The following is a 25,150-nucleotide window of genomic DNA, read 5'->3' as shown; positions in this document are numbered from 1 at the left end:
AGAAAGACAAAAATCACTACCTAAACTGGATCATCTGACAGTCCCAGGAGAATAAACTCAGTTATTTTTGTGTGATTTCTCATTCTTCAGTTGTCATTTGTTTTTCTCCTGCCAGATCTGTATGAGAAAGCACAAAGAACAAACTTGAAGAGTGGCTTGACAAACATCCACGTGCAGAGCTGGAATTTGGCCTGAGTAATATGCCCTTTCCACCTTCAGGGGAAATTTAAAACAACTTGACGTTTACAATGATGCTTTAATTTCCTCTCCTTCGCACGTAGAAACTCTGGGGCTAAAGCAGATTAAAAATTTTTTTTTGGATTACACAACTTGAAGTGATAGCACTGGGATTTATAAGCCAACCTTTACAATCCTAAATAAAATACAATGTTAACTTTCAAAGATCTTACACGCAAGGTTCCTAACCAATAAGAACCACCTTGTGTCATTGCCCCAATCCCCATACAAATTTTCTATTGTGTTAGGTACAGGTTTAACCACAGTGAGACTTTTCCAAAATGGTACATATACCTTATTTTTTAATAATAAGTGACTTGTTTATCCTTAGCCATCTACCACTCAGCTTTTCCAACTCTTAGTGGTACATCACTGCAAGTGAGATATACTGAAGCTATTGTCATGAGAAACCCAGATGTTAGGGAAGGAGGCAGAAAATAACATACACAGGAAGCACTTAAAACCGAGTTGATTGCGTGTGAATCCCTGGCGATGTTTCATGACAATTCAGCCTATGTGTCATAATTGTGGAATTTATTTCAATACAACTGATGCCCCTTTCTATTTATAATAATAACTATTATTATTTTTATTTCAGAAGAATTTCCCTCAGTCAAAGGCACAAATAGGTGTTATTGAAGAAGGCTGATTGTAATATGTTTATGTATTTATTACTTTTTTGTTTGTGTTTAAAAATTTAGGGTTTTAATTTTTCTATTTTTTAATAAAATGAAAAGGTATTACCATAGATATTGCTATAAGGAAGACTGAGGATTTCTAGGTTTGAATCTAGGCCACTTACTATGTCTGAAAATCACTTAACTTCTCTGTGCCTCAGTTTCCTCATCCATAAATACATTTTCTTCCTTTGAATATCTGTCTATCTTGTAGAGTTGTATGAGCTTTAAATAAGTTAGTGTATGTGAAGCATTTAGAAAAATGCCAAGCACACAACGAAAGTCATATAATGATTTGCTCTGTGAAAAATATGTTTCCTAAACAGTAAATTAAATACTTTCAGATTAAGATGGTGTGCTATGTAAAGGCTAGGTATTCAACATGGTGCTGAAAGTCCCAGCCAGGATAATTAGGCAAATTAAATACAAATAAGTAAATAAGTAAATTGCATCCCTATTTACAAATAAAATGATCTTATATATAGAAAACACTAAAACTCCATAAGAAAGCTTGAACTAGTAAATGAATTCAGTAAATTTGCAGGATACAAAATCAACATTAAAAATACCTATCGTGTTTCTATACACTATTAGTGAACTATCTGAAAAGGAAATTAAGTAAAACCTTTCAATTATAATACCACCCCAAAGAATAAAATACTTAGGAAAAACTTAACTAAGGATGTAAAAAACTTGTACCCTGAAGAATAGAATACTCTGACAAAAGGAGTTAAAGAAGACACAAACCAATGGAAAGACATCCAGTGTTCGTGGATTGGAAAACTAAATACTGTAAATGTGTCCATGCTCCCCAATGCGATCTACAAATTCAATGCAATCCCTGTGAAAATATCAATGGTCTGTTTTTTTTCAGAAATAGAAAAAAATAATTCTAAAATCATGTGGAACCACAAAAGACTGTGAATAGTCAAATCAATATTGAGAAAAAAAGGTCAAAATTGGCTTCCAGATTTCAAAATATATCACAAATCTACAATATCTGTATCAATAAGGGGTAAATGTCCAACATATATAAGGAACGCCTATAAATCAACAGCAAAAAGCTGAAAGAAACAAATTCTAGTAGCCTAATTAATAATGATCTGAAGACTTGAGCAGGACATTTTTCCAAAGAAGACATACAAATACAAGGAGATAAATGGCCAATAGGCATTTGATAGACGCTCAGTGTCACTAATTTTCAGAGAAATGCAAATCAAAACCACAGTGGTATATCACCTCACACCTATCAGGATGGCTATTATCAAGGAACGAGAAGATAACAAGTGTTGGTGAGGATGTGGAGAAATTACAATCCTTGTCCGTTGTTGGAGTGATTGCAGAATTGTGCAACTGCTGTGGAAAACAGTATGGATGTTCTTCAAAAATTAAAAATAGAACTACTATGTTATCTAGCAAGCTAGTTCATGGGTATATATTTAAAATAATTGAAATCAGTGTCTCTATGAGATGTTAGCATTCCTGTGTTCATTGCAGCAGTATTCACAATTGTCAGGATATGATAACAACTTAAATGTCCATGGCAGGGTAAATGGATACAGAAAATATGGGAAATAACATACAATGGAATACTATTCAGCCTTAAAAAGAAAGGAAATCCTGTCATATGTGGAATGTGGTTGCAGGGGGTGGAGAAGGGGGAAATGGGAAAGTTGCTAATCAATGGACATAAAGTTTCAGTTTTACAAGATGAATAAGTTCTAGAGATCTTCTATACAGCATTGTGCCTACAGTTAACAACACTGTCTTATGCCCTTCGAATTTCATATGGGTAGATCCTGTGTTAACTGTTCTTACCCTTAAAAAAATGTAATCTGTACCTACTCGCAACTGTAACAGTTAGATATAGAGAATAATACTAATAATAATTGCTACAATTTATTGACAGCTAATTATGCTATATGTGTTACAGATTTATTTCCATCCCTATAGTAAGTTATGCATACCTGATTTACCAATAGCAAAATTCACTCCTAGAAGTTATAGAAACCTCAAGTTTGTCAACTATATTTGTTTTATTTAACATACAGATTGTACTTCAGATAGTTTGAATTGAAACTGAGAAACCAACCATAACTTTCCTCTAACATTGTGAATCTCCTTCAATTTTCTATTACTTTTTGTTCTCTCTCAACAAATTCTGTGCTGGCTCTCTCAATTGAATATATCACATGAGGATCACCAGGAATGTTGTACCACTCATTAAGATTATAGCATATTTTCTATTACTAAAAGGTGGTTTATATAATTTAGAATACCTTTTAGTATCCGTAATTCTTATTTGAACTTTGCACTCATGCACACACACACACAGATGCACACACATCATCTCAAAATACTTTAGGCACTTACTAATGTGTTAAATAGAAAGAGTGGAAGAATGTTTTAACAGATGAAATCCTATTTTTGTATAAGATGGGAAACTCTACTTTATTATGAAGCTTTTATTTTCTAGAAAGCTTAAATTATTTCTTTAGGTATAAAAGAATTTGGATACAAGCCCTGTGTCAAACAAGTCCAAACCTTGAGAAAGAGCTATACGCATATGTGTGTATGTATATATATATGTATGTAAATTATACATATACATATAAATTTATATATGTATATTTCAGCTTAGTCAGAAAGCAGAGCTTACCTTCTATGGAATTAAAGAAAGTGAACTCATTCTACATATCTAAAATGGATATTTATTCACTATTTTCTGCAGTTTCTATGTGTATATGTATCAACCTACCTATATCTATGGAGTCATTATGGGATTTGGAAATATGGAGACTATTTAGTACCATATCTACAAAAGGATATATGTTAAAGATCTATGCTTTTTATCATTAGATAAATTATATTGACTTACCCCATTAAAGTGAACAAGTAATATTTCTTGGTTTCTAAATGAAAGCATTCACATTTTTTAGCATTCATCTTTTTTAGAGAAACTGCAAGATGATGAAAGGAATTTCTGTCAAACATAAATTAATATCACAAAACTATATTTTCTATGTTGACTAAGTAAAATATCACATCAATATTTATACATTGTTTCCTCCATTCTTGCCAATCATTTTCTCTTCCAAAACAAAACTCAAAATACAATTTTACTTTTTAAAACAACTATTGTTTAATATCTTGCAACTAACACAGTGTTCAGAAGTATGGGAGTCAGAGAGACACAAGAAAAGTTATTTAAATTGAGTGAGAAATATATTAAACGAATGTGCTTGTAAACTACTAGAAAAAAAGAAAGAGAATGAACTAGTCTAACAGGGAGGCTGTTGTGATTAGAAGAAGCTACTGAAATTTCGTGTTCTATTTTTTAAATTGCCCTGCAATGCGTCTCTAATGCATTACACTGTATCAGTTCGTTTGCTTGAGAAAAATGCAGTCTTCCTCGCCATGTCCGTGAAGGCTCTCTTGACTTGCTGATTCCTTAGGCTGTAAATAAAGGGGTTCAGCATGGGGGCTACTGAGATGTTTAGCACAGCAACTCCCTTACTCAAAGACACTCTGTCATTTGCAGACAGTTTAATATACACAAAAATGCAGCAGCCGTAAGAGATAGAGATGACAATCATGTGAGATGAACAGGTGGAAAAGGCCTTTGTCCTCTGACTAGTAGAAGGAATTCTTGAAATGGTTCTGATAATATATATGTAAGATAGAATTATTAATGCCAAAGTGAACAGTAGAATGAACATAGCATAGGAAAACCCCATTATCTCCAGGAATTTGGTGTCTGAACAAGAAAGTTGCAGCAGGGGAAAATAATCACAGGTAAAATGTTCAATAATATTAGACCTACAGTAATCAAGGTTTAAGAACAACATGAGTGCAGGGAACATGAATAAGAATGAAGCCAGCCAGGAAGCAAAGACAAGGAATATACAGACTCTCCGATTCATGATGATCATGTAATGCAGAGGTTTGCAGATGGCAATATAACGGTCGTAGGACATGACAGCCAGAAGGTAAAATTCAGTGACTCCCAACAGAATGAGAAAAAATAACTGAGCCATGCAATTATTAAAAGAAATGGCTTTATCTCCTGAAATAATGGTGCTCAGGAACTTGGGTATACTGACAGTCGTGAATGAAACTTCTAATAAAGAGAAATTTCTGAGGAAGAAATACATGGGGGTCTGGAGGTGGGAATCCAGCAGGGTGAGGGTGATGATGGTCACGTTCCCAGTGATGCTGAGCATGTAGGAGATGAGCAGAAAGACAAGGATCACCACCTGGAGCTTTGGGTCATCTGACAGTCCCAGGAGGATGAACCCTGTTATTTCTGTCTGGTTTCTCATTCTTCAGTTATTAGTTTTCCTCCTGCCAGACCTTTGTGAGAAAGCACAAAGAACAAACTTGAAGAGTGGCTTAACACGTATCCAAGTGTGGAGCTGGAATTGACTCAAATAGTATGGCATTTCACCTTCAGGGGAGATTGAAAGTAAATTGATAATAACAGTGATCCATTAATTTCCTCTCTTTTCTGGGTGAAAACTCTTTCGTTGAGGCCGACTTAATAAAAGTCAGTATCACAAAGATTGCATTAGTTGGACAAGGATTTGTTCCCAGACTTTTCTGACTCCAAATACCACCTGTGAACTTTCGGAGATGTGACCACGAGGTTCCTTCTCAATGAGAACCACCTTTGTGCTATCGCTCCAATCCCTATACAGCTGTTTCAGTATGTGTAAGTTAAAAAGTTTAATTACATCAAGAATCCTCAAAAATAAGAAAGACAGTTTATTATTTTTTTAAGTGACTATTTTGTCCTCAGCCATCTGTCAATTTCTGCTAACCCTCAGCTTTTCCGACTCCCAGTACTACTTTCTTGGAAGACAGAAACACTAAAGTCATTGCCATGAGCAACTTCAGATGTAGAGATAGAGGGGAGGAAGAAGTGGAAAATAAATTAAGCCGGAAGTGCTTAAACTGACATTGATTTCATCTGAATCTCTGGCAATATTTTATGACATTTCAGCCTACTTATGTTTCATTTTGATGACTTTTATTCCTATGCAGCTTATTTCCTTTCTATTTAAAATGATTACTGTTACTATTATTATTATTATATTGAAGAATTTCCCTCAGTTAAAGAGTTAGATAAGGGCTGTCCAAGACATAGTTCAATTTAATAGTTAAATTTCTTTATTTGTATGTGCTTTTAAAATAGTAAGTTTTAATTTTTCTCTTTATAAAATAAAACTTAAATGGTATTACCCTAGATGTTTCCATTAGGAAGAGGGAAGATGTCTGTGTTTGAGTCCAAGCCACTAACTAGGCCTGCAAATCATTTAGTCCCTCTGTGCTTCATCTATAAATACACAGTTTATGCCTCTGTATACAAGCCTGTCTCATAAGGTTATTGTGAGCATTAATTGAGTTAATATATGTGAAACATTTAGAAAGATGCTTAGGATTTAATAAAAATCTTATAAGGCTTTGTTTAATGGAGAAAATGTTCCCTAACCGCCAAGCAGAAAACCTTGGGATTAAGATGGTGTCCTGTATAAAAATCTGTGTCTAAGATAAATAATAATGAATAAATTTAGCACCAGGAGAACCACATGGGAACAATAACGACAACAACAAAATAAGGTCGAATCACCTGGTTGTACAGTACCTGTCAGGCATTCTAGGCAAGTGTATCTTAGCTTTGCTTCTCCACTTTGCATACCTGGTGACCTCTCCCACCATGGTGTATCTGCCTTCTTCACCCCGTTACCACCCCCTAACCCATCTACACACACAATTCACTTTTATCTTCAGCTAGGATTTAACCAGCACATTTGAGGCATGTTCGGTATTTGCAACATGTCAACATTACTACCAACGGGCAATTCATTTCTCTGCCCTTCATTAGAAATAGTAACCTCTATGAGAATGATTGTGAAGCTTACATTAAATAAAATAGATTATGTAACTGGCATTGTGAGTAGCAGATTTCTATGACACACAAATTCACCTCTTTCCTTATTCCCACAACACTAGGTTTAATACTCATTGTGTGAGTTCCATAAGAATCTTATACTCGTTCTTCCCAGCCCACCACACATCCTGTTCTGAAATCTCCTGTGAACTCCTCCACTGCTCTGGTATCGATGAAAGGTAGTAGAGTCTTACCTTCAAAGCTGTTGCAACATAGTCCAGTGTCTCATATAGCCATAGTGGGTTTAAACACTTGTCTAATTAATTAATATTGAGTTTGCTGTTGAATCACCTGCTAACATCAGCTACACTTCTCTATTTTGCGACAAATTCTAGGCTGTGTATTACGCAGGTTGCATCTTTGTTTTACAGGAAATATTTTCCTACTTTACCTGATTTTCAGGATGTATTTATCTGCATGGCCTAAATTCCCTGTAGTAAGTAAATTTATAACAAAGGATATGTAAAGGAAACCATATTTTTTGATCTATAATTTAAAATTATAGATCACAAAACATTATTTCAAAATTCCTTAAATTTCTTCACAAATCATTCTTTTTATCTAACTTTCCTCCTGCTCAGTGCCATCACTCTTCCTTTACCAAGGTCTGCTTTTCATTGAATGAGCTAGTTTTTCATAACACCTTGAAGTCACAAAACACATTCTCATCAACTAGACAAGATTTGGTTTCAATTTCAAGATTGAAATTTCTGAAATAACCTGTTGACACTAGAGATCCAGATTTTTAAAAATATATATTATTAAAATTCCATAGTGAATAATGTATCATTGCACTCTGTTTTTAACTTTATTTCAATGTTTTTGCATATTTGTTTTTCCTTTTAAGTTTCCTATTAATTTTAAGACTTCTCTGAATAATATACAATGACTTACACCTTTTGGCTACTGATTAAGCTTGTGAAGGAGTGTATGAAGAGCTGTGAAGAAAGGTATTAATAGTCAGGGTTCACGTGAACTACACTGAAAGTGAATATTTATATAAGCAGTCTTCAAGGACCAGAGAAAACAGGCTTAAAGAAATTCTAGCAAGAGATGATCCGATGCCACAGAATTGGAGGTAGGATCTTACACTTTTTATGTAAAAATGTTTATGAAAATTCAGTGCATTGTGTTCACTTATCGACATCAAATAAGTCTGCTAAGAATCATCTGCATGCATTCGTCACCCCTTTGAGAGAAATAAACTTAAATGATTAACAAGGTGCTTGTGATTCCTAGAGCATTAAGCCATCCCAAGGATATAGTCCTGAAGAGTCCCAAGGATATCTCCAAGCACTTAACTCACCTTCTCAGCTTTTAATTCTGAATGCTGATCTATATTTCCCCCCAGAGGAACATGGTTTAGATTATTAAACTTTATGTTTCCTTCCACCCATTTCATCACAATCAATTCTCACTTGCCTTCTAAGAATCCCTGAGGCAGACTCGTTGAGCTATTCAGAATGAAAACCAATAATAATAGTTCATATTTGTTAAATAAGATGATTACAAAGCATCTTCCAGGCATCATTCTGAAAACAACTTTATATCTTACCCTTCCAAATTCCCTACCATCAAGTTAATATTAGCAATAACCCTCTCGATAAACTAGATATTGATGATTTCTTTGATGTCTAGGGTGAGAAAAGGACTCTATATTAAAGAGTACATTAGGTTTGAAGGACCAAAGGATGTTCCTCCAAGAGACTGAAAGAAAAGCCTTACACTGGTTCCATTCTACTTCTGGTGTGTTTTGTTGTTATTGTTGTGTTTAGCAATGTTTTATGTTGCACAGTATGGAATTATACTTAAGAAATGCAGTAACTTTGAAAGTCTACTTGCTTCAAATTTTTCTATGTTTAGTAAATTCTCTCTTCTTCACTTAACCTTCATTAGAGGTCATAAGAAAAATATCACAAATCATATCCCCAAAGCAGTGTGCTTTATTGATTATATCACTCAGTTTCTTTCTTATTGAGTTAAAGAGTGGTTCAGGGTTTAGGATTATACGTTAGAGAAAAGGAAGATTGCTTAATTCAATGCTGTGGGTAACATCTACTTTAGTTTCATAATTACTCTAAATTTACTTGGGGCACTGCTCAATCCTTCTATGTTTTGAGCCATGACACAGGGTTCCTCTTAGAAGATCTCTTGGCCTGAGTGAAACAAAGACTCCTCAGGAGAACCAATCCAGTGGTTGGAAGGGTTGTTTTACTAGATGCTTCTTACTCTTTTTCCACAATTATTTTAGATGACTATTTCCCGGGAGAAATCAGAAGAATTTATAATTCTTCATTTCAGTAATGATGGGCAGATTCAATTATCAGCATTCATACCAGTCTTCATCAAATCAAATCAAGGAAAAAGAGAAATCATCAAGTCACAATTAATGACAATTTCAGAAATGGTAACACTCACATCTGTAGGGGTTTATGGTGAATATCAGCTCATAATCTCACACCTTCAGTTCATTAGCAAGCCCCCTATAATTTAAACAAGGAAAGAAAAGTAAAAAGATGATAAGATTGTAGTATCAAAACACTATTAATTTATTATTTATGACATTCTAGGATAAATTCTTATCACAGCAAGTATCTGGGCTTTGCAGTTAGAGAAACATGGATTAAAATACAAATGGGCCACTTAATCCATTTTGGCCTTTGGATGAGTTACTTAATTTCTTTGAGTATCAGTTCTATTTAAAATTGAGTTGAAATTTCAAGAGTGTATTTGAGAATTAATTGAAATAATATAAATGACAGTACTGTATAAATCATGTGGCACTTAATATTCTTTTAGAATAGCTGTTTTATTATCTTTATTTTCCTTTTAGTTGGAATTTACCGTTGGGAAGGATATTCATAGTAATTACGATTTAGCAAAAGCACTATTTATACCAGAGAAATACTAAGGACTTTTGTATTTTATCTCATTTAGCCATTATAACACAACTATAAAACTTCTATCTTTATTCCCAAATAAATAACGAAGCTCATAGATGTTATGTACCTTACGTATTTTCAGACAGTTAGCAAATGTCAAATATAATCATGGACCACCTGAAATTAGCCTTAAACAAAGTACTACATTGCTTATATTCAATTAGAAACACACAAATGAGGAGACAGCAATTTCTCAACTTCACTTAGAGAATGAATAAATTTATATAATAAAAATATATAGTAACTTCTTTTTACACTTTTTAGTCTATCCGTTTGCAATATATAACTTCAATATATCCCATTCGATTTGATAAAAAATTGAGCTGACAAATAATGAATCAATGATAGGGTTTGGGAGACTTCCATTGCCTCTGTATGGCCAACTTACCTCTGATATTCATACCTAACACTCAGAATGACTGAAATATGGAAAATATTAGCAACTGCCATTGTTTTAATCCAAGGAAACCAGCATTTCTGAGAACAGTTGCTTTCATTGAACAAATTTGCCTTCACTTGTCAACGTTTTTGTCTTAAATTTCCATTTTATCCAGAGGGGATGTATTTCTTTGACCACAGAGAGTAAGAAAAGAGGAAATACACAAAAGAGAAAGAAATATCAGAATGTGTTTTAAAACTCTCTGGTATGGTGTCTACATAGATTTTATGTAGCACAAGCCAGGTAATTTTTTATCTGTTCTCTCAGCCACTGGCTCAAAGGGACTAATTCAGTGAATCACAATTGCCAGAACAGGAATGTACACAAAACACTGAGGAATACAAAATGTGATACACATTAGTATTGAAGTTGGAAAAGGAAGCTTAGGGGTCAGTGATCAATGAGACAGAAAAAAAAGTAACAACAAGCAAACAACAACACCGTGTGAAGCTTGCTTCCGTTCACATTATTTTTCAGACAGAGTTTAGCAACCAAATGTCTTAATTCCTGATGCAGATCTCTACCCAATACTCCATGCCATTTTTTAAAACTGGTAATCTGCCATATTGTACTAAGTGCAGTCATTAACTCCATTATTTTTAATCTGCCTTCCAATAAGAATTTTTGTAGCATACTATTACTAATACATAATACTTTTCTTCCTGCTCACTCTTGCTTGCCAGGAATGACAACTGAAGAATTTCTTGATTTGATCGATTAATGTTGTAATTTATATGCCAATTATAATATTAGGAGTTAGTACCTTCCCTGACTAGTCTATAATAATATAATCATGCCCAATGAGAGAGTGTGAGTGAAAAAATTGTGCAAGTCCTTCATAAAAGTTATGCAAAATTCAGGTCCTTGAAGTTTCAATTATGTACAAAGTAGAGCAAACACAATTTTTTCCTGTTTCTCTTCTTTTATTTATTATTTATTAATTTATTTTTTATTGCAGTAACATTGGATTATAATATTGTATAGCTTTCAGATGTACATCATAGTATATTTTGAATTCTGTGTAGATGACATCATGTTCACCACCCAAAAACTAATTATAGTCCGTCACCACACATGTGAGCCTCATCACCCCTTTTCCCCTCCTCCCTCCCCCCTTCCCCTATGGTAACCACCAATCCAATCCCTGTTGCTGTGTGTTTGTTTGTCATTGTTTTTATCTTCTACTTATAAGTGAGATCATATGGTACTTGACTTTCTCCCTCTGACTTATTTCACTTAGCATAATACCCTCAAGGCCCATCCATGTTGTCACAAATGGCTGGATTTCATCATTTCTTATGACTGAGTAGTATTCCATTATTTATATATACCACATCTTCTTTATCCATCCATCCCTTGATGGGCACTTAGGTTGCTTCCAAGTCTTGGCTATTGTGAATAATGCTGCCGTGAACATAGGGGTGCATGTATCTTTACACATTTGAGTTTTCAATTTCTTTGGATAAATACCCAGCAGTGGAATAGCTGGATCATATGGTAGATCTATTTGTAATTTTCTGAGGATACTCCATACTGCTTTCCATAGTGACTGCACCAGTTTGCACTCCCACCAGGAGTGTAAGAGGGTTCCCTTCCTTCCACATCCTCTCCAACACTTGCTGTTTCCTGTCTTGTTAATTACAGCCATTCTGACCTGAGTGAGGTGCTATCTCATTGTAGTTTTTTTTTCTGCTTTATCTCCCCAAAGCCCCCCTGTACACGGTTGCATATATCTTAGTTGCAGGTCCTTCTAGTTGTGGGATGTGGGACGCTGCCTTAACGTGGCCTGACGAGCGGTGCCATGTCTGCGCCCAGGATCCGAACCCTGGGTGGCCACAGCGGAGCGCATGAACTTAACCACTCGGCCACGAAGCCAGCCCCCTCATTGGAGTTTTGATTTGCATTTCCCTGATAGTTAATGATGTTGAACATCTTTTCATATGCCTGTTGACCCTCCGTATATCTTCTTTGGAGAAATCTCTGTTCAGATCTTTTATTATGTTAAGGTATTTTCCTTACATATCCATTTTAGAGTTTTTATCATAAATGGATGCTATAACTTGTCAAACGCTTTCTCTGCGTCTATTGAGATGATCATGTGATTTTTATTCTTCGTTTTGTTATTGTGGTGATTCACATTGATAGATTTGTGGATGTTGAGCCATGCCTGCATCCGTGGAATGAAACCCACTTGGTCATGATGCATGATCTTTTTAGTGTGTTGTTGTATTCGATTTGCTAGTATTTTGTTGAGGATTTTTGCATCGATGTTCATCCATGATACTGGCCTGTAATTTTCTTTTTTTTGTGTCATCCTTGTCCAGTTTTGGTATCAGGATAATGTTGGCTTTGTAGAATAAGTTAGGAAGCCTCCTCTCCTCTTCAATTTTTTGGAAGAGTTTGAGAAGAATAGGTAATAAGTCTTCTTTGAATGTTTGGTAGTATTCACCAGGGAAGACATCTGGTCCTGGACATTTATTTTTTGGGAGGTTTTTGATTGTTGTTTCGATCTCCTTCCTGGTGATTGGTCTATTCAAATTCTCTACTTCTTCTTGGTCCAGTTTTGGAAGGTTGTATTTTTGGAAGAATCTATTCATTTCTTCTAAATTATCCAATATGTTGGCGTATAGCTTTTCATAGTATTCTCTTATTATTTTTTGTATTTCTGAGGTGTCCATTGTAATTTCTCCTCTTTCACTTCTGATTTCACTTATTTGAGCCTTCTCTCTTTTTTTCTTGGTGAATCTAGCTAAGGGTTTGCCAATTTTGTTTATCTTTTCAAAGAACCAGCTGTTGGTTTCATTATTTTTTTCTATTGCTGTTTTAGTCTCTCTTTCATTTATTTCTGCTCTAATTTTCATTATTTCCTTCCTTGTGCTGATTTGGGGCTTTGTTTGCTCTCCTTTTTCCAGTACCTTTAGATGCGCTGTTAGATTGTTTATTTGGGATTTTTCTTCTTCGTTGAGGTAGGTCTGAATTGCTATAAACTTCCCTCTTAGAACAACTTTTGCTGTATCCCATAGATTTTGGCATGTCGTATTTTCATTTCCATTTGTCTCCACAAATTTTTTGATTTTTCCTTTGATTTCTTCATTTGCACGGAGTATCTTTTTCCATCCTGTCACTTTCAGTTTGTGAGTGTCTTTAGGTCTGAAGTGTGTCTCTTGCATCATATATATGGGTCTTGTTTTTCTTATCCAATTGGCCACCTTATGCCTTCTGATTGGAGCATTTAGTCCATTGACATTTAAAGTAGCTGTTGCCATTTTGTTACTTTTTCCTGGGTGTTTTAGTAGTTCTTCTCTGTTCCTTTCTTTTTCTCTTGCTCTCTTCCCTTGTGGGTGGATGGCTTTCTTTAGCAATATGTTTGATTTCTCATGTAGTACTTATTTGGTTACTTATTATATGTTTCTGATTTGTGATTACCATGAGGATCCTAGATAATATTCTGTGTTTATTGCATTCTATATTGAGCTGATAGACTCTTTAGCTTGACTTCTTTCTAAAAGCTCTAGTTTTTCACTCCCCTCCTCCCACATTTTATGCTTTGGGATCTGAACCAGTGAACCCTGGGCCACCAAACTGGAATGTGTGAACTTAACCGCTGCACCACTAGGGGCCTCTAAAGATAACTTTTATACCCAGACACAGATGTCCCAAGGTTTACTTTAACTTTTGTTTCAGAAAAAGGTAAGTTAAATTTAAAAATTAACTTATCTTACACAAAGTATATTAAGATTTGTTTTTCTATCATGGTACAGAGTAGAATATATGGGTTAACTAAATTAAGGGTGATTAAAATCATTTAAAGACATTGATAAATTATCAAATAGACATAAAAACGAATGTTTTCTTCATAGTGATTCGACTAAAATATGAAATGTGAGAATTATTTATTTTTCAAGATATTTCCCCCTTTCACTTAGGTTCACGTTCACTACAGATCACAGTATTGGGATGCTAAAGAATCCTAATATACCTCTATCATCCTTTCAAGTTTGGATAAACTTTTCTGAAAGTTTTATTTAATCTTTAACTGGAAGTGTTACATCAAAAATTAAAACCTAGAAAAAGAAACAATCTATAAGTATAGAAATTGAACATACCCCATGATTTTAGCTAAGCTACAGTTTTATCTTTTTGTCTAATAAAGACACAAGGGAATCTATTGAAATTATTAAAGAGAACAAGATAGGAAAACATTATCTCTAGACACCGCTCTTCAGAAAGTATTATTTATGTACAGGAAAAAAAAAATCCACACTGTTTGTTTTTAAAATTCAGGAAATATGCAGCAAAACACTGGTTGTTTCACAGTCCTGAGGGAATATGGGAAAATTTGCTAGGCTTGTTTTCTCCAATAAGGAAATTTCTGCTACTTACACAGAAACACACACACACAAACTAACATGGTAAACAGACTCTATATTAAAATGAGAGTTTTAACTATCAATTGGTAGGACATTGTCTGAGTATTCAAGTCTGATGAGTTTGGTAGATTTTGACGGAGTATTTCTTCTTGGAATTTGGAAAAAACCTCCGGTGCCACATTTGGTTTGTAACTGGTTGGTCTGTGCAGGAAAACTTAAATATCTGAAGCACTTTAATTGTATTGACATAAAGATATACTCAAAATAGTTTAAAAGGATTGGTTATGTATACCACTTTGGGAAATAAACTGTTAAATGTTGTTAAACAAAGTCTCCTATAAAGGGCCACTTTGTCATGACTCATAACAAAAAGTCAACAGCAGCAAATCCCAAAAGACTTAATACTGGTGTCTGAATGGAGAGGAAAATTGCTTCCTGCCGTCCGTTCTTAATAAAACTGCAGGCGTGGCATAGGAACTAGACTTGAAAGAGCCCAAACACGTTGCTCTCGTACAAGAATACCTCACGACAATGCCTTGAAAAAAACGATCATTTCTCAACTGATTTGCCTGTGAATCTTGAAAGAGATTTGTTCTCTATATAGGTACGTTATAGGTATATTTCGTGACTCTTCATTCTGTTCTATTGACCTATTTGTCTACTTGAAGACAAGGCTTTATTGTCTCTTTATAAGTATTAAAATCAGGTAGTCTTAGTGCTCCCACTTTGTTCTTCTTTCCCAAAGCTGTTTTGGCAATTCCAGGTCCTTTGCATTTACATATAAATTCTTTATTCAATTTGCCAATTTCCATCATAAAAAAAAAACTTCAGTCGTTATGATTGAGATTACATTGAATCTATAGATCAATTTCAGGAGAAGCAACATCTGAAAAATATTGAGTCTTCCGACTTATGAAGAGACTAGGTCTCTACAGTGTTTGGGTCTTCTTAATTTCAGCAACGTTATGTAGTCTTCAGTGTACACGTCTTGCAAATATTTTGTCAAATTCATCCCTGTTTTTTACTTAAATTGAAAACCACATTATTTAAAATTTAATTTCTAATTTTAATTTAGAGTATATAAAACAGGATTAATTTTTGTATTGATGTTGTACCCTGTACTCTTTCTAAACTCATTTACTAATTCTAGTAACATTTTTGTAGATTCGATTGGATTTTCTTCTTTGATGATCATCTTGTGTGTGAATAAAGACAGTTTTACGTCTTGTTTTCTGATCTGGATGCCTTTTATTTACTTTGTTAGACTTATTGGACAGGCCAGAACTTTCACTATAATGTTATATAGAAGTGAGGAGAGTGAATATTCCTTTATTCCTTTATTTTTTCTGATCTGATGGGAAAAGCATTTAGTTTTTCACCTTAAATATGCTATTAGCTGTAGGTTACTGTTAGATGCTCTTCATCAAGTTGAAGTGGTTGCCTTCTATACTTGGTTTCCTCAGTTTTTCTCAGCAATGGATGTTGGATTTTGTCAAATTACTCATGTGTGACAGTTGAATTATTTTTCATGGTTTATTAATACAAAGAATTATATCATTAGTTTTCTTTTAATGTTAGACCAACAATGCAATCCTGAAATAAACCCCACTTGGTCATGATGCATTATCACTTCAATGTAATATTAAATGCAATTATATTTATTAGAATTTCTGTAACTATATTCATAAGGTGTATTTGCTATAGTTGTATTTTCTTATAATGTCTTTCTCCACTTTTAGTATCATGGTAAAGCTGGCTTAACAATGAATTGAAAGGGTTCTCAACTCTTCAGTTTTTGGAAAGAATGTATGTGAAATTGGTATTTCTAAAAATTTTGGTAGAATTCACCAGCGCAGCCATCTGGGCTTAGGTTGTTTTTGTTATGTTTTGTGGGATGGTTTTTACCTACAAATCAATGAGGTAAACAGGTATAGGGCTATTCAGGTTATATATTTCTACTTGAGAGCTTTGGCAGTTTATATTTTACATGGATGTTTGTCCATTGCATATAAACTGTCTTTTTTTGGCACAAAGTTTTTCACTGTATCTCCTTCTTATTCCTTTATTATCTTATGATCTGCAGTGATCTCATCTTTCTAAATTTTCATATTAGTAATTTGGGCCTTCTCACTTTTCCCTAATGAGACACATTAATCTTATTTATTTTTCTCAAATAATTCACTTTTATTCATTTTTTTGGTCATTGTTTCCTGTCTCATAGAGTTCTGCTCTAATCATTCAGTGTGTATAGGATAGTCCTCGGCAATTTGTGCTGAAACAAGCGGACATTCATACATCATAAAATTAACTTTATTCTGAGACTCAAACTATATTAAAAATGAAATCAAAAAGGATCATAGACATAAATGTAAAATGTAAAACTATAAAATTTCTAGAAGGGCAAATAAAAGAAAATCTTTGTGGAGTTGGGTTAGGCAAACAAATCTAGATATGACATTAAAGAGACAACCTAATGAGTAAATGATAAACGAAACTATCAAAATTTTTAAAAACCTGCTTTTTGATAGACATTGTTATGAGAATAAAATGACAAATTACAAACTGGGATAAAATATTTGCAAAGCATATATCTGATGGAGGATTTGTATCTAAAATGTATTAAAAAAAATCTCAAACTTCATTAATAAGAAAAGAAAAACCAAATGAAAAATGATCAAAAACTAGAACAGACGCTGCACTAAAAAAGACATGGCTAGTAAATAAGCACATGAAAAGAGGCTCAACCTCACTAGTTATTAGGTTAATAAAAATTAAACTGGCAATGGAATATCATCCCTACATATTATAATGGCTAAAAGTTAAAAGATTGACCATACCAAGTGTTGGTGAGGCTGTGGAGGGAGTGGAACTCTCATACATTGCCAATGTGAGTGTAAAATGGTACAACCACTCCAGAAAATAGTTGCCAGTTTCTTAAAAAGATAAGCATGCACCTCCCATACAAGCCAGCCATTCTTCTTCTATATTTTTACTCACAATGTCCAAACACCTATCCAGAGAACATCTCATAAGTGAATGTTCATAGCAGCTCTATTTATAATAAAAAATGGAAATAACCTGATTTTTTAAAAGCTGGACATAAAAAAAATTCAGAAATTTAAAATGTAAACAAGTTCAAAAAGTTGATCCAATTTGACAAGACAGAAGATATCTAACATTACACATAGGTCAACCTAAGCAGCCTCTAACTGTTCCATTTAAGCCAGTGATCTTTTCAATACTACTAAATTCTTTATTTTTCCTCATTTGAACTTGAGAGATAATTTAAATTTTAGCTGATCATTCCCAAATGAGCTGAGTTCTGTTTAAATGCTCTACATAGAACATAAGTATTACTTGAAATATATTTTCTATGTATATTTCATATATTATTGAAAAGGTTGTTGTAATGTCTAGACATGTATACCAGTGTCAATTTGCAATGTTTATTCAAAAGTTCTTAGCTCATGAAAAAGCTTTTTAAATATGTGGAAGATATAGGGATTTACATATTTTCTCTGTGATTGAAATACTCTAATATATGCCGTCAATTATTTTGTCTCCTTTGTTCCTTTATCTCATTTCATTTAATGATTATTTCGGGGGTCTTTCAAATACATCAGACTTCTCAAAATTAGTTGTATTTAATCAGGAAGTATTGAATATTGCAACTACATAAAAATATAAAAGTATATGAGAGTTTAAAAGTCAGTGAATGTTACCTGACTTGTGGTTGCACAATTGCTTTCATTTATGATCTAGATAGCTATTCCAAGTTATAAATGACTTACCCTGTCCAGGGCAGACTGATTTAACTTCCCCCCACTGAGAACATGGTAGAAACAAGAGTCAAAAATAAATGAAGATTATTCTTGCCAGTTTCTCAAAAAGAGACATGTATCTTTTGTAATACTATAAAATATTCAAGTATTTCAAGAAGAAATGTAATTTCAATGTTTTTACAGAGAAAGATTCAAAACAGATATGCAATCTGGAAATTATATGCATCTGTTAATGTCTTCCAATTTCACTCACACTCTTTAAAATCACTGGACCCGGATATCACAGAGAATTTAATTAGAATCATCTTCATGACAGATAAGATTTATTTTCTGGGTTTTTTTCTTATATATTTAAATCAAGTAAAATATCTTCATAAAAATTCTAAGTGAAAAGGTGATGGTCTAAATGAAAAGATGTTTGGGAAATCGCTCATTTGAAAGGAACACAAATTTTGTAACAAAGAATTATTGTTTCCAATTGTACGCTAACAAAAGACACAGTTTTATCCTTTTCCTCACAGGAGACACAAAGCAATTAATTGAAAGAGAAAGAAGAAAGAAAAAAGAAGAAGAAATGTCCTCTGGTGACTGGTGTCAGGACATACCAATTAAGCAAAAAGAGAGAGAGAGAGAGAGAAAAGAAAACAAAGAAATAAGGAGTTAAAAACTACTGTGAATTGTTTTAACTACAAAACTGAAAGAACATTCTCTCAAAAGAGAACTAGAAGTGATTTAAACTCTATACTTAATGCCAACAAGAATTTCAGATACTCCACTGCCCTGGGACAATATGACCAATTCTACTGGAAAGAGGGTTTTTCCCCAAAAGGAACCTGTCTCTTTTGTCCACTAGGCAATATGTTAGGATTCCAGTAACTTGATTGTGACCCATCCCCAAAATTGGAAACTTTCACGGCCCAGATTTGTTTACCAGTCAGGGACCCACACCACTTGTCCATCTGTTGGTTGTCATACCGAGGTGACTGCCTGTTGCTGTGATGCTGAAAGCTATGCCACTGATATCCCACTTCCAAAAAAATTGGCCATGAAAACCCTACGCATAGCAGTGGAGCATCGTCTGATATAGTGCCAGAAGATAAGAGGATGGCACTGAAAGCCCAGGCTGGGTTCCACTCTGCTGAACACAGGGTAGATAGGAATCAGAATTGACTCAAGGGCACCAACAATAAAATACTTAAATGGCTCACTGTTTATTTTTATTTCGAAACAATATGAAACATAAAGAAAAAACATGGATCTTTTATTCCTGAACCATTTGACACTCCATCTGTTACTCAATATAGTAGTGTGTGTTTATGACAAAAAAGAATATTCTACTAGATAAACACAATACAACGTTCATTACCAGGACATTAACATTGCTACATTATTAACATACAATTCTCCAATTCTATTCAAGTTTCACCAATTGTCCGAAAATTTTCCTTTGTAGAAAAAAGAATATAGTTTAGCATTATGTTTACTTTTCAAAATGTTTTAATCTCCTTTAATTCAGAATAGCTATCTAGTCTTTCCTTAACTTTCAAGATCGTGGACCAGAAATTATTTTCCAGTAATTATATATTGTGTCACTCGATTTTTGTCTGATATTTCTGCATGATTACATTAAATTTATTAACCTTTGGCAGGTACATCACAGACATGATGATGTTTTCTCATGGAATCCTACAGGCATCACACTATTTTATTTTTTCCCATTATAGGTGATGTTTTCTTTCATTTCTTGATTAATATGGCTATTTACAGGATTGTTCACCATAAAGCTACTCTTTTGTTTTTGAAATTAATAAGTATTTTGTACAGATACATTGAATACTATGTAAATATCTTAATCTTTGGAAAGCTTTCAATTTATAGGTTTGTTGCTTTCTATCATTACAAATTTGTGGTTTCTAATTTTATTCATTATTATCATTATTTATTTTGATGCTCAGATGCCCCAGAGTTGGCCAGTGTAGGCCCCTTCAAGATTGTTCCCTTGTCCTTTTGACATATCCCATCAATTTTTGAGAGTTTCTTTATTCCCTGGCACCACAAAGCGCTCCAGACTCAACTTGTACCTTTTCAACACCAACCTTGATGTAAACAATTTCTTCAAGGAGTCTTTTTTTTTCCCTATAGTGAAGAAAGTTATTTCAAAGCCAAGATCTGGGTGCTGACGTTACGTATGCTCATTGCCGTGCGGGGTCAACATTGTCAAGTCCTCACAGTGGCCAGATTTACACACACACGTAAACACACACACACACTTATGCATACACGTATACACATGCACAATATACATATACATTCTAACATGTACAGAGGGGCGTATATACATATATACACACACGCTCATTCATGCATTTATACTCATGTACATTCTAACATGTACAGAGGGGCGTATATACATATATACACACATGCTCATTCATGCATTTATACTCATGTACATTCTAACATGTACAGAGGGGCGTATATACATATATACACACACGCTCATTCATGCATTTATACTCATATACATTCTAACATGTACAGAGGGGCGTATATACATATATACACACACGCTCATTCATGCATTTATACTCATGTACATTCTAACATGTACAGAGGGGCGTATATACATATATACACACATGCTCATTCATGCATTTATACTCATGTACATTCTAACATGTACAGAGGGGCGTATATACATATATACACACATGCTCATTCATGCATTTATACTCATATACATTCTAACATGTACAGAGGGGCGTATATACATATATACACACATGCTCATTCATGCATTTATACTCATGTACATTCTAACATGTACAGAGGGGCGTATATACATATATACACACATGCTCATTCATGCATTTATACTCATGTACATATTTAACACACACAAACATACCCATATATTTATACTTATATGTTTTTCTATAATCTCTCTATATGTTAGATAACATGAGTTCACTCCATTACATCGATCTAGCACCACAGTGGTTATTCCACTGTATTTATGTGACGTACAATTGGAAAAAAAATGTGGGTTAAAATGATGCCATTTCTTCCAGAGATGTTTATGTTTTGATTTAGCTGGGTACTGAAACTCTTAGGAATCCAGGACAATCTCAGTCCAAATGCCCATATTGAGATGATTTGAGGCAGAATATACGGACCTGTGAGAGTCAGTTTACTAGAGTTTCTCAACTCAAAATCAGAGGTGTTCACCCAGTCTCCTCTGATGTGCCCTGTCTCTGTCTCCTTGGACCCAGGAATCAGTTAAAAACACTGAGCTTTTCTTAGTGATGACACTTCTACATCAGCAATTCCCTCAGGGAAAAGGAGGCCCAAAGTCTAAACTGATTTTCCTGGATCTCGCTTCCCTGTATTCTGGACTGATAATTCTTCCTTATCTTGTTTTCTCTCCAATTAATGTCAAGCACATGATTTTCATATTTCCCATTCCTTCCAGCAGTTTTGTGTCTGAGGATTAATGTATATTTAAAGTTCTCTGAAGTTACTTTCTTCATTGTGATGTGAGTGACATTTTCCTAAAGAAAAGAGGTTGAAATGCGTCTTCAGAAATTTCATGTCCTGTAAAGTTAAGCTAGTTTTATGTAGGTCGTTTACCTATTCCCTATAGTTTTACAGCAGTGCTTTTATATATTGCAAATACTAATCATTTCTGGCTGTAAATATTGCCTCTCAATTTGTGGCTTATATTTTTCTCATTTTCTGATGTTTTTGAAAAACTAACTCTCAGCTATTTCTCTGCATAAAATATCTTTCAACTCCAATTCTTAATGATTTTGCTGCATATACAAGTCTAATTATTATTCTCTCTCTATTTTTTTTTTTTTAAGGAAGATTAACCCTGAGCTAACATCTGCTGCCAATCCTCCTCTTTTTGCTGAGGAAGACTGGCCCTGAGCTAACATCCATGCCCATCTTCCTCTACTTTCTATGTGGGACGCCTACCACAGCATGGCTTGACAAGCAGTACCATGTCCTCACCTGGGATCCAAACCAGCAAACCCTGGGTGGCTGAAGCGGAACGTGCACACTTAACACCTGCGCCACCCAGCCGGCTCCTCTCTCTGTATTTTTAAGAAATCATTAAACTATCTTCGTATCACAGCGTTGCTGTTGAATTACTATTCGCCCTTTGTTTCTAATCTATCTTTACTCTCTTATTGCTCTTAAAATGTTCTGTTTATCCTTGCAGTTTCCAGAATTCCATTATGATTTGCCTACTCATGGATTTCTTTTTATTTAAATTTGCCTAATATTTATTTAGTTTCCTAAAAATTCAAATTGGTGTCTTTCATCAGTTATGGAAAGTTAATAGCCATTATCTCACAATAAAAGTTTTCCCTGTTCTAGATATGTTCTGCTACTAGATATCCAATCCAACATACATTAGAACAGAGAAGTGGAAAGGAACATGGAGAAAATGAAATCCCACTTTGTCTCTCTCTGAGAGAATTTTGGAAGAAATTCTATAGAGGCACCAAATAAAACAGCAAATGAACTTGACAATAAACAAGAATTATCTTTTATATGTGCTCTCAGCATGAGGGGAAAAACAACAGTGATGGTTAGACTTTGAAGGTTAGGCAAGCCCCAACAGAAATTATAAGTCACAAGATAGGTAATATTATTTGAATACAAACATTGAATATCTCTGTGACACACTGCACCCTTCTTGTTTTATTTTACTCATAACCTCAGTTAATATCACTAAAGTGGTTCACTTCAGTGAGAAAAATTCTATTCTTTTGATCATATGTTTAAAAGCATCTTTCACTTGTTTGTTTCTCAGTGTATAAATGAAAGGATTCAACATGGGGGCAACAGAAGTACTGAGCAGAGCTATCCCTTTATTTAAAGACACTCTCCCCTTTGCAGACGGTTTCACATACATGAAGATGCAGCTGCCATAAGAAATGGACACAACAACCATGTGAGAAGAACATGTAGAAAAGGCTTTCTTCCTCTGTTGAGATGAAGGAATCTTCAGAATAGCCTTGATGATGTTTGTGTAGGAGAGAATCACTAACACCAGTGTAACCAGGAGCGTCAAAATGGCTGAGAGAAGCGCCATTAATTCTACTAAATCTGTGTCTGTGCAAGAGAGTTGCAATATAGGAAAAACATCACAGAAGAAATGATCTACAGTATTGACTGCACAGAAATCAAGCTGGAGACCCACAAGGAGTGGTGGAAAAATTATTATAAAACCAGCCAACCATGAAGCAAAGACCAACAAGCTGCAAAGTCTGCCATTCATGATGGTGTTGTAATGCAAGGGTTTGCAGATGGCCACATAGCGGTCATAGGACATGGCAGCCAGCAGAAAAAATTCGGTTGCACCCAAGAGAATAGTAAAAAACATCTGTGCTGCACAACTGTTGTAAGAAATAGTCTTATCACCTGTTGCCATACTGACAAGAAATTTGGGGATGCAGACAGTTGTGAATAAGATTTCTAAAAATGAGAAATTTCTGAGGAAGAAATACATGGGCATCTTTAGATGAGAATCCAGTAGGGTGAGGGCGATGATGGTTAGATTCTCAGTGACACTCAACATGTAGGTGAAAAAAAGGAGAAGAAAAATGACCACCTGTAATTGTAGATCATCAGTCAGTCCAAGGAGAATAAAGGTTCTCACTGTTGTGTGGTTTCTCATAGCTGACTTCTACAAAATAAAATAAAATAAAGAATAGGGAAAAAATGAGAATTAAAGGGGAAAATGTTGCATGCAATACCAATTATCTTGAGATCCTCCATAAACACATTGTTACCCACAGCCAACCTCCTTTAATATTCTGCTAGACAGAAGTAACACCTATAAAAATTTACTCACATAAGTTTTACTCAAAATTTCATTAACTAAATAGAACTCTTCTTTTGTTTTCCTTTTTCAAGTGTCTTAAATCAGACATTTCAAATGGACTGATAGTGTCATATAGAACCGAAAGAAACAAAAAAACTTTCATAATTTAACTTTCGTCTTCTGTATTTGCAATTCTTCCCTGTCTATTTAGTTTATATTAAAATATTTTACACCATCTAGTGACCTATTCTTCTTCTTCTGTTTCTTTTCTTCTTTTTTTTTGCTTTTGTTAAAAGAATCATTTGTTTTTATGATGGAAATACAAAGTAGTGAAACTCTCTCATTGAGTCATAGATGGTAGGCTACACAGGACCTCAAGAAATCTTTGAAAAGCCATTTGCTTTGAGGGAGATAAAGTTTCGCTATCCTCACTTTATAGAGGAATAAGGTTCATTGTTCTTTGCCAAACACCTCTTCCTCTGTGTTTCTCACTTTTTATGGTGGACTTTGTTATTCTCCAGGTCAGATTTTAGCTGAGGCCTCTCTGCCTTTTAAAATTAACATAAACTTCACCTAAACATTCTCTATCCCATATACAGTGGGAATCCAATACTTTCAGAAAACTTCTGGAAATTTCAAGCTTTAACCCTCATAACCCTTTTAGCTTTGCTTTCCCTGTTTTTCCAGAGACTTGAATTTACTTTCATCTCTCTCACCCTGCTTGTTCTCCTTTGTCTGATATATGCCCAAATAGACATAAAGCATATCCTAGTGCATGATGTTTACATCATTATGTAACATGCTTTACTGATTATCTCCAGTGACAGAGGAGAGTTCTAGAAAACAAGCTATTTAAAAAAATAAAATGTTAGCTTGACCTGCTCGCTAGTTCGTATTAGTGTCACTGCCCTGCGTGC

General features: G+C 34.3%; 2 protein-coding genes across 2 annotated transcripts; both read right to left on the bottom strand.

Moving 5' to 3' along the window:
- Positions 1 to 4,282: 4,282 nt before the first annotated feature.
- Positions 4,283 to 5,236, bottom strand: LOC106832605 (olfactory receptor 6C1-like). The gene has a single exon (XM_014843438.3). It carries the CDS (start codon positions 5,234 to 5,236, stop codon positions 4,283 to 4,285), a length of 954 nt encoding a protein of 317 aa, XP_014698924.3.
- A 17,911-nt stretch (positions 5,237 to 23,147) lies between these two features.
- LOC106832641 (olfactory receptor 6C74) lies at positions 23,148 to 24,086 on the bottom strand. Its single transcript, XM_014843474.1, has one exon. It carries the CDS (start codon positions 24,084 to 24,086, stop codon positions 23,148 to 23,150), a length of 939 nt encoding a protein of 312 aa, XP_014698960.1.
- Between the last annotated feature and the right edge of the window lie 1,064 nt (positions 24,087 to 25,150).

The sequence above is a fragment of the Equus asinus genome, chromosome 22, assembly GCF_041296235.1.
Source record: "Equus asinus isolate D_3611 breed Donkey chromosome 22, EquAss-T2T_v2, whole genome shotgun sequence".
NCBI lineage: Eukaryota > Metazoa > Chordata > Mammalia > Perissodactyla > Equidae > Equus > Equus asinus.
This window is presented reverse-complemented; position numbering and strand designations above follow the sequence as displayed.

Bases quoted from the DNA above. Each gene is read 5' to 3' on its own strand.
- LOC106832605 (XM_014843438.3), bottom strand. From the start codon at position 5,236: ATGAGAAACCAGACAGAAATAACAGGGTTCATCCTCCTGGGACTGTCA.
- LOC106832641 (XM_014843474.1), bottom strand. From the start codon at position 24,086: ATGAGAAACCACACAACAGTGAGAACCTTTATTCTCCTTGGACTGACT.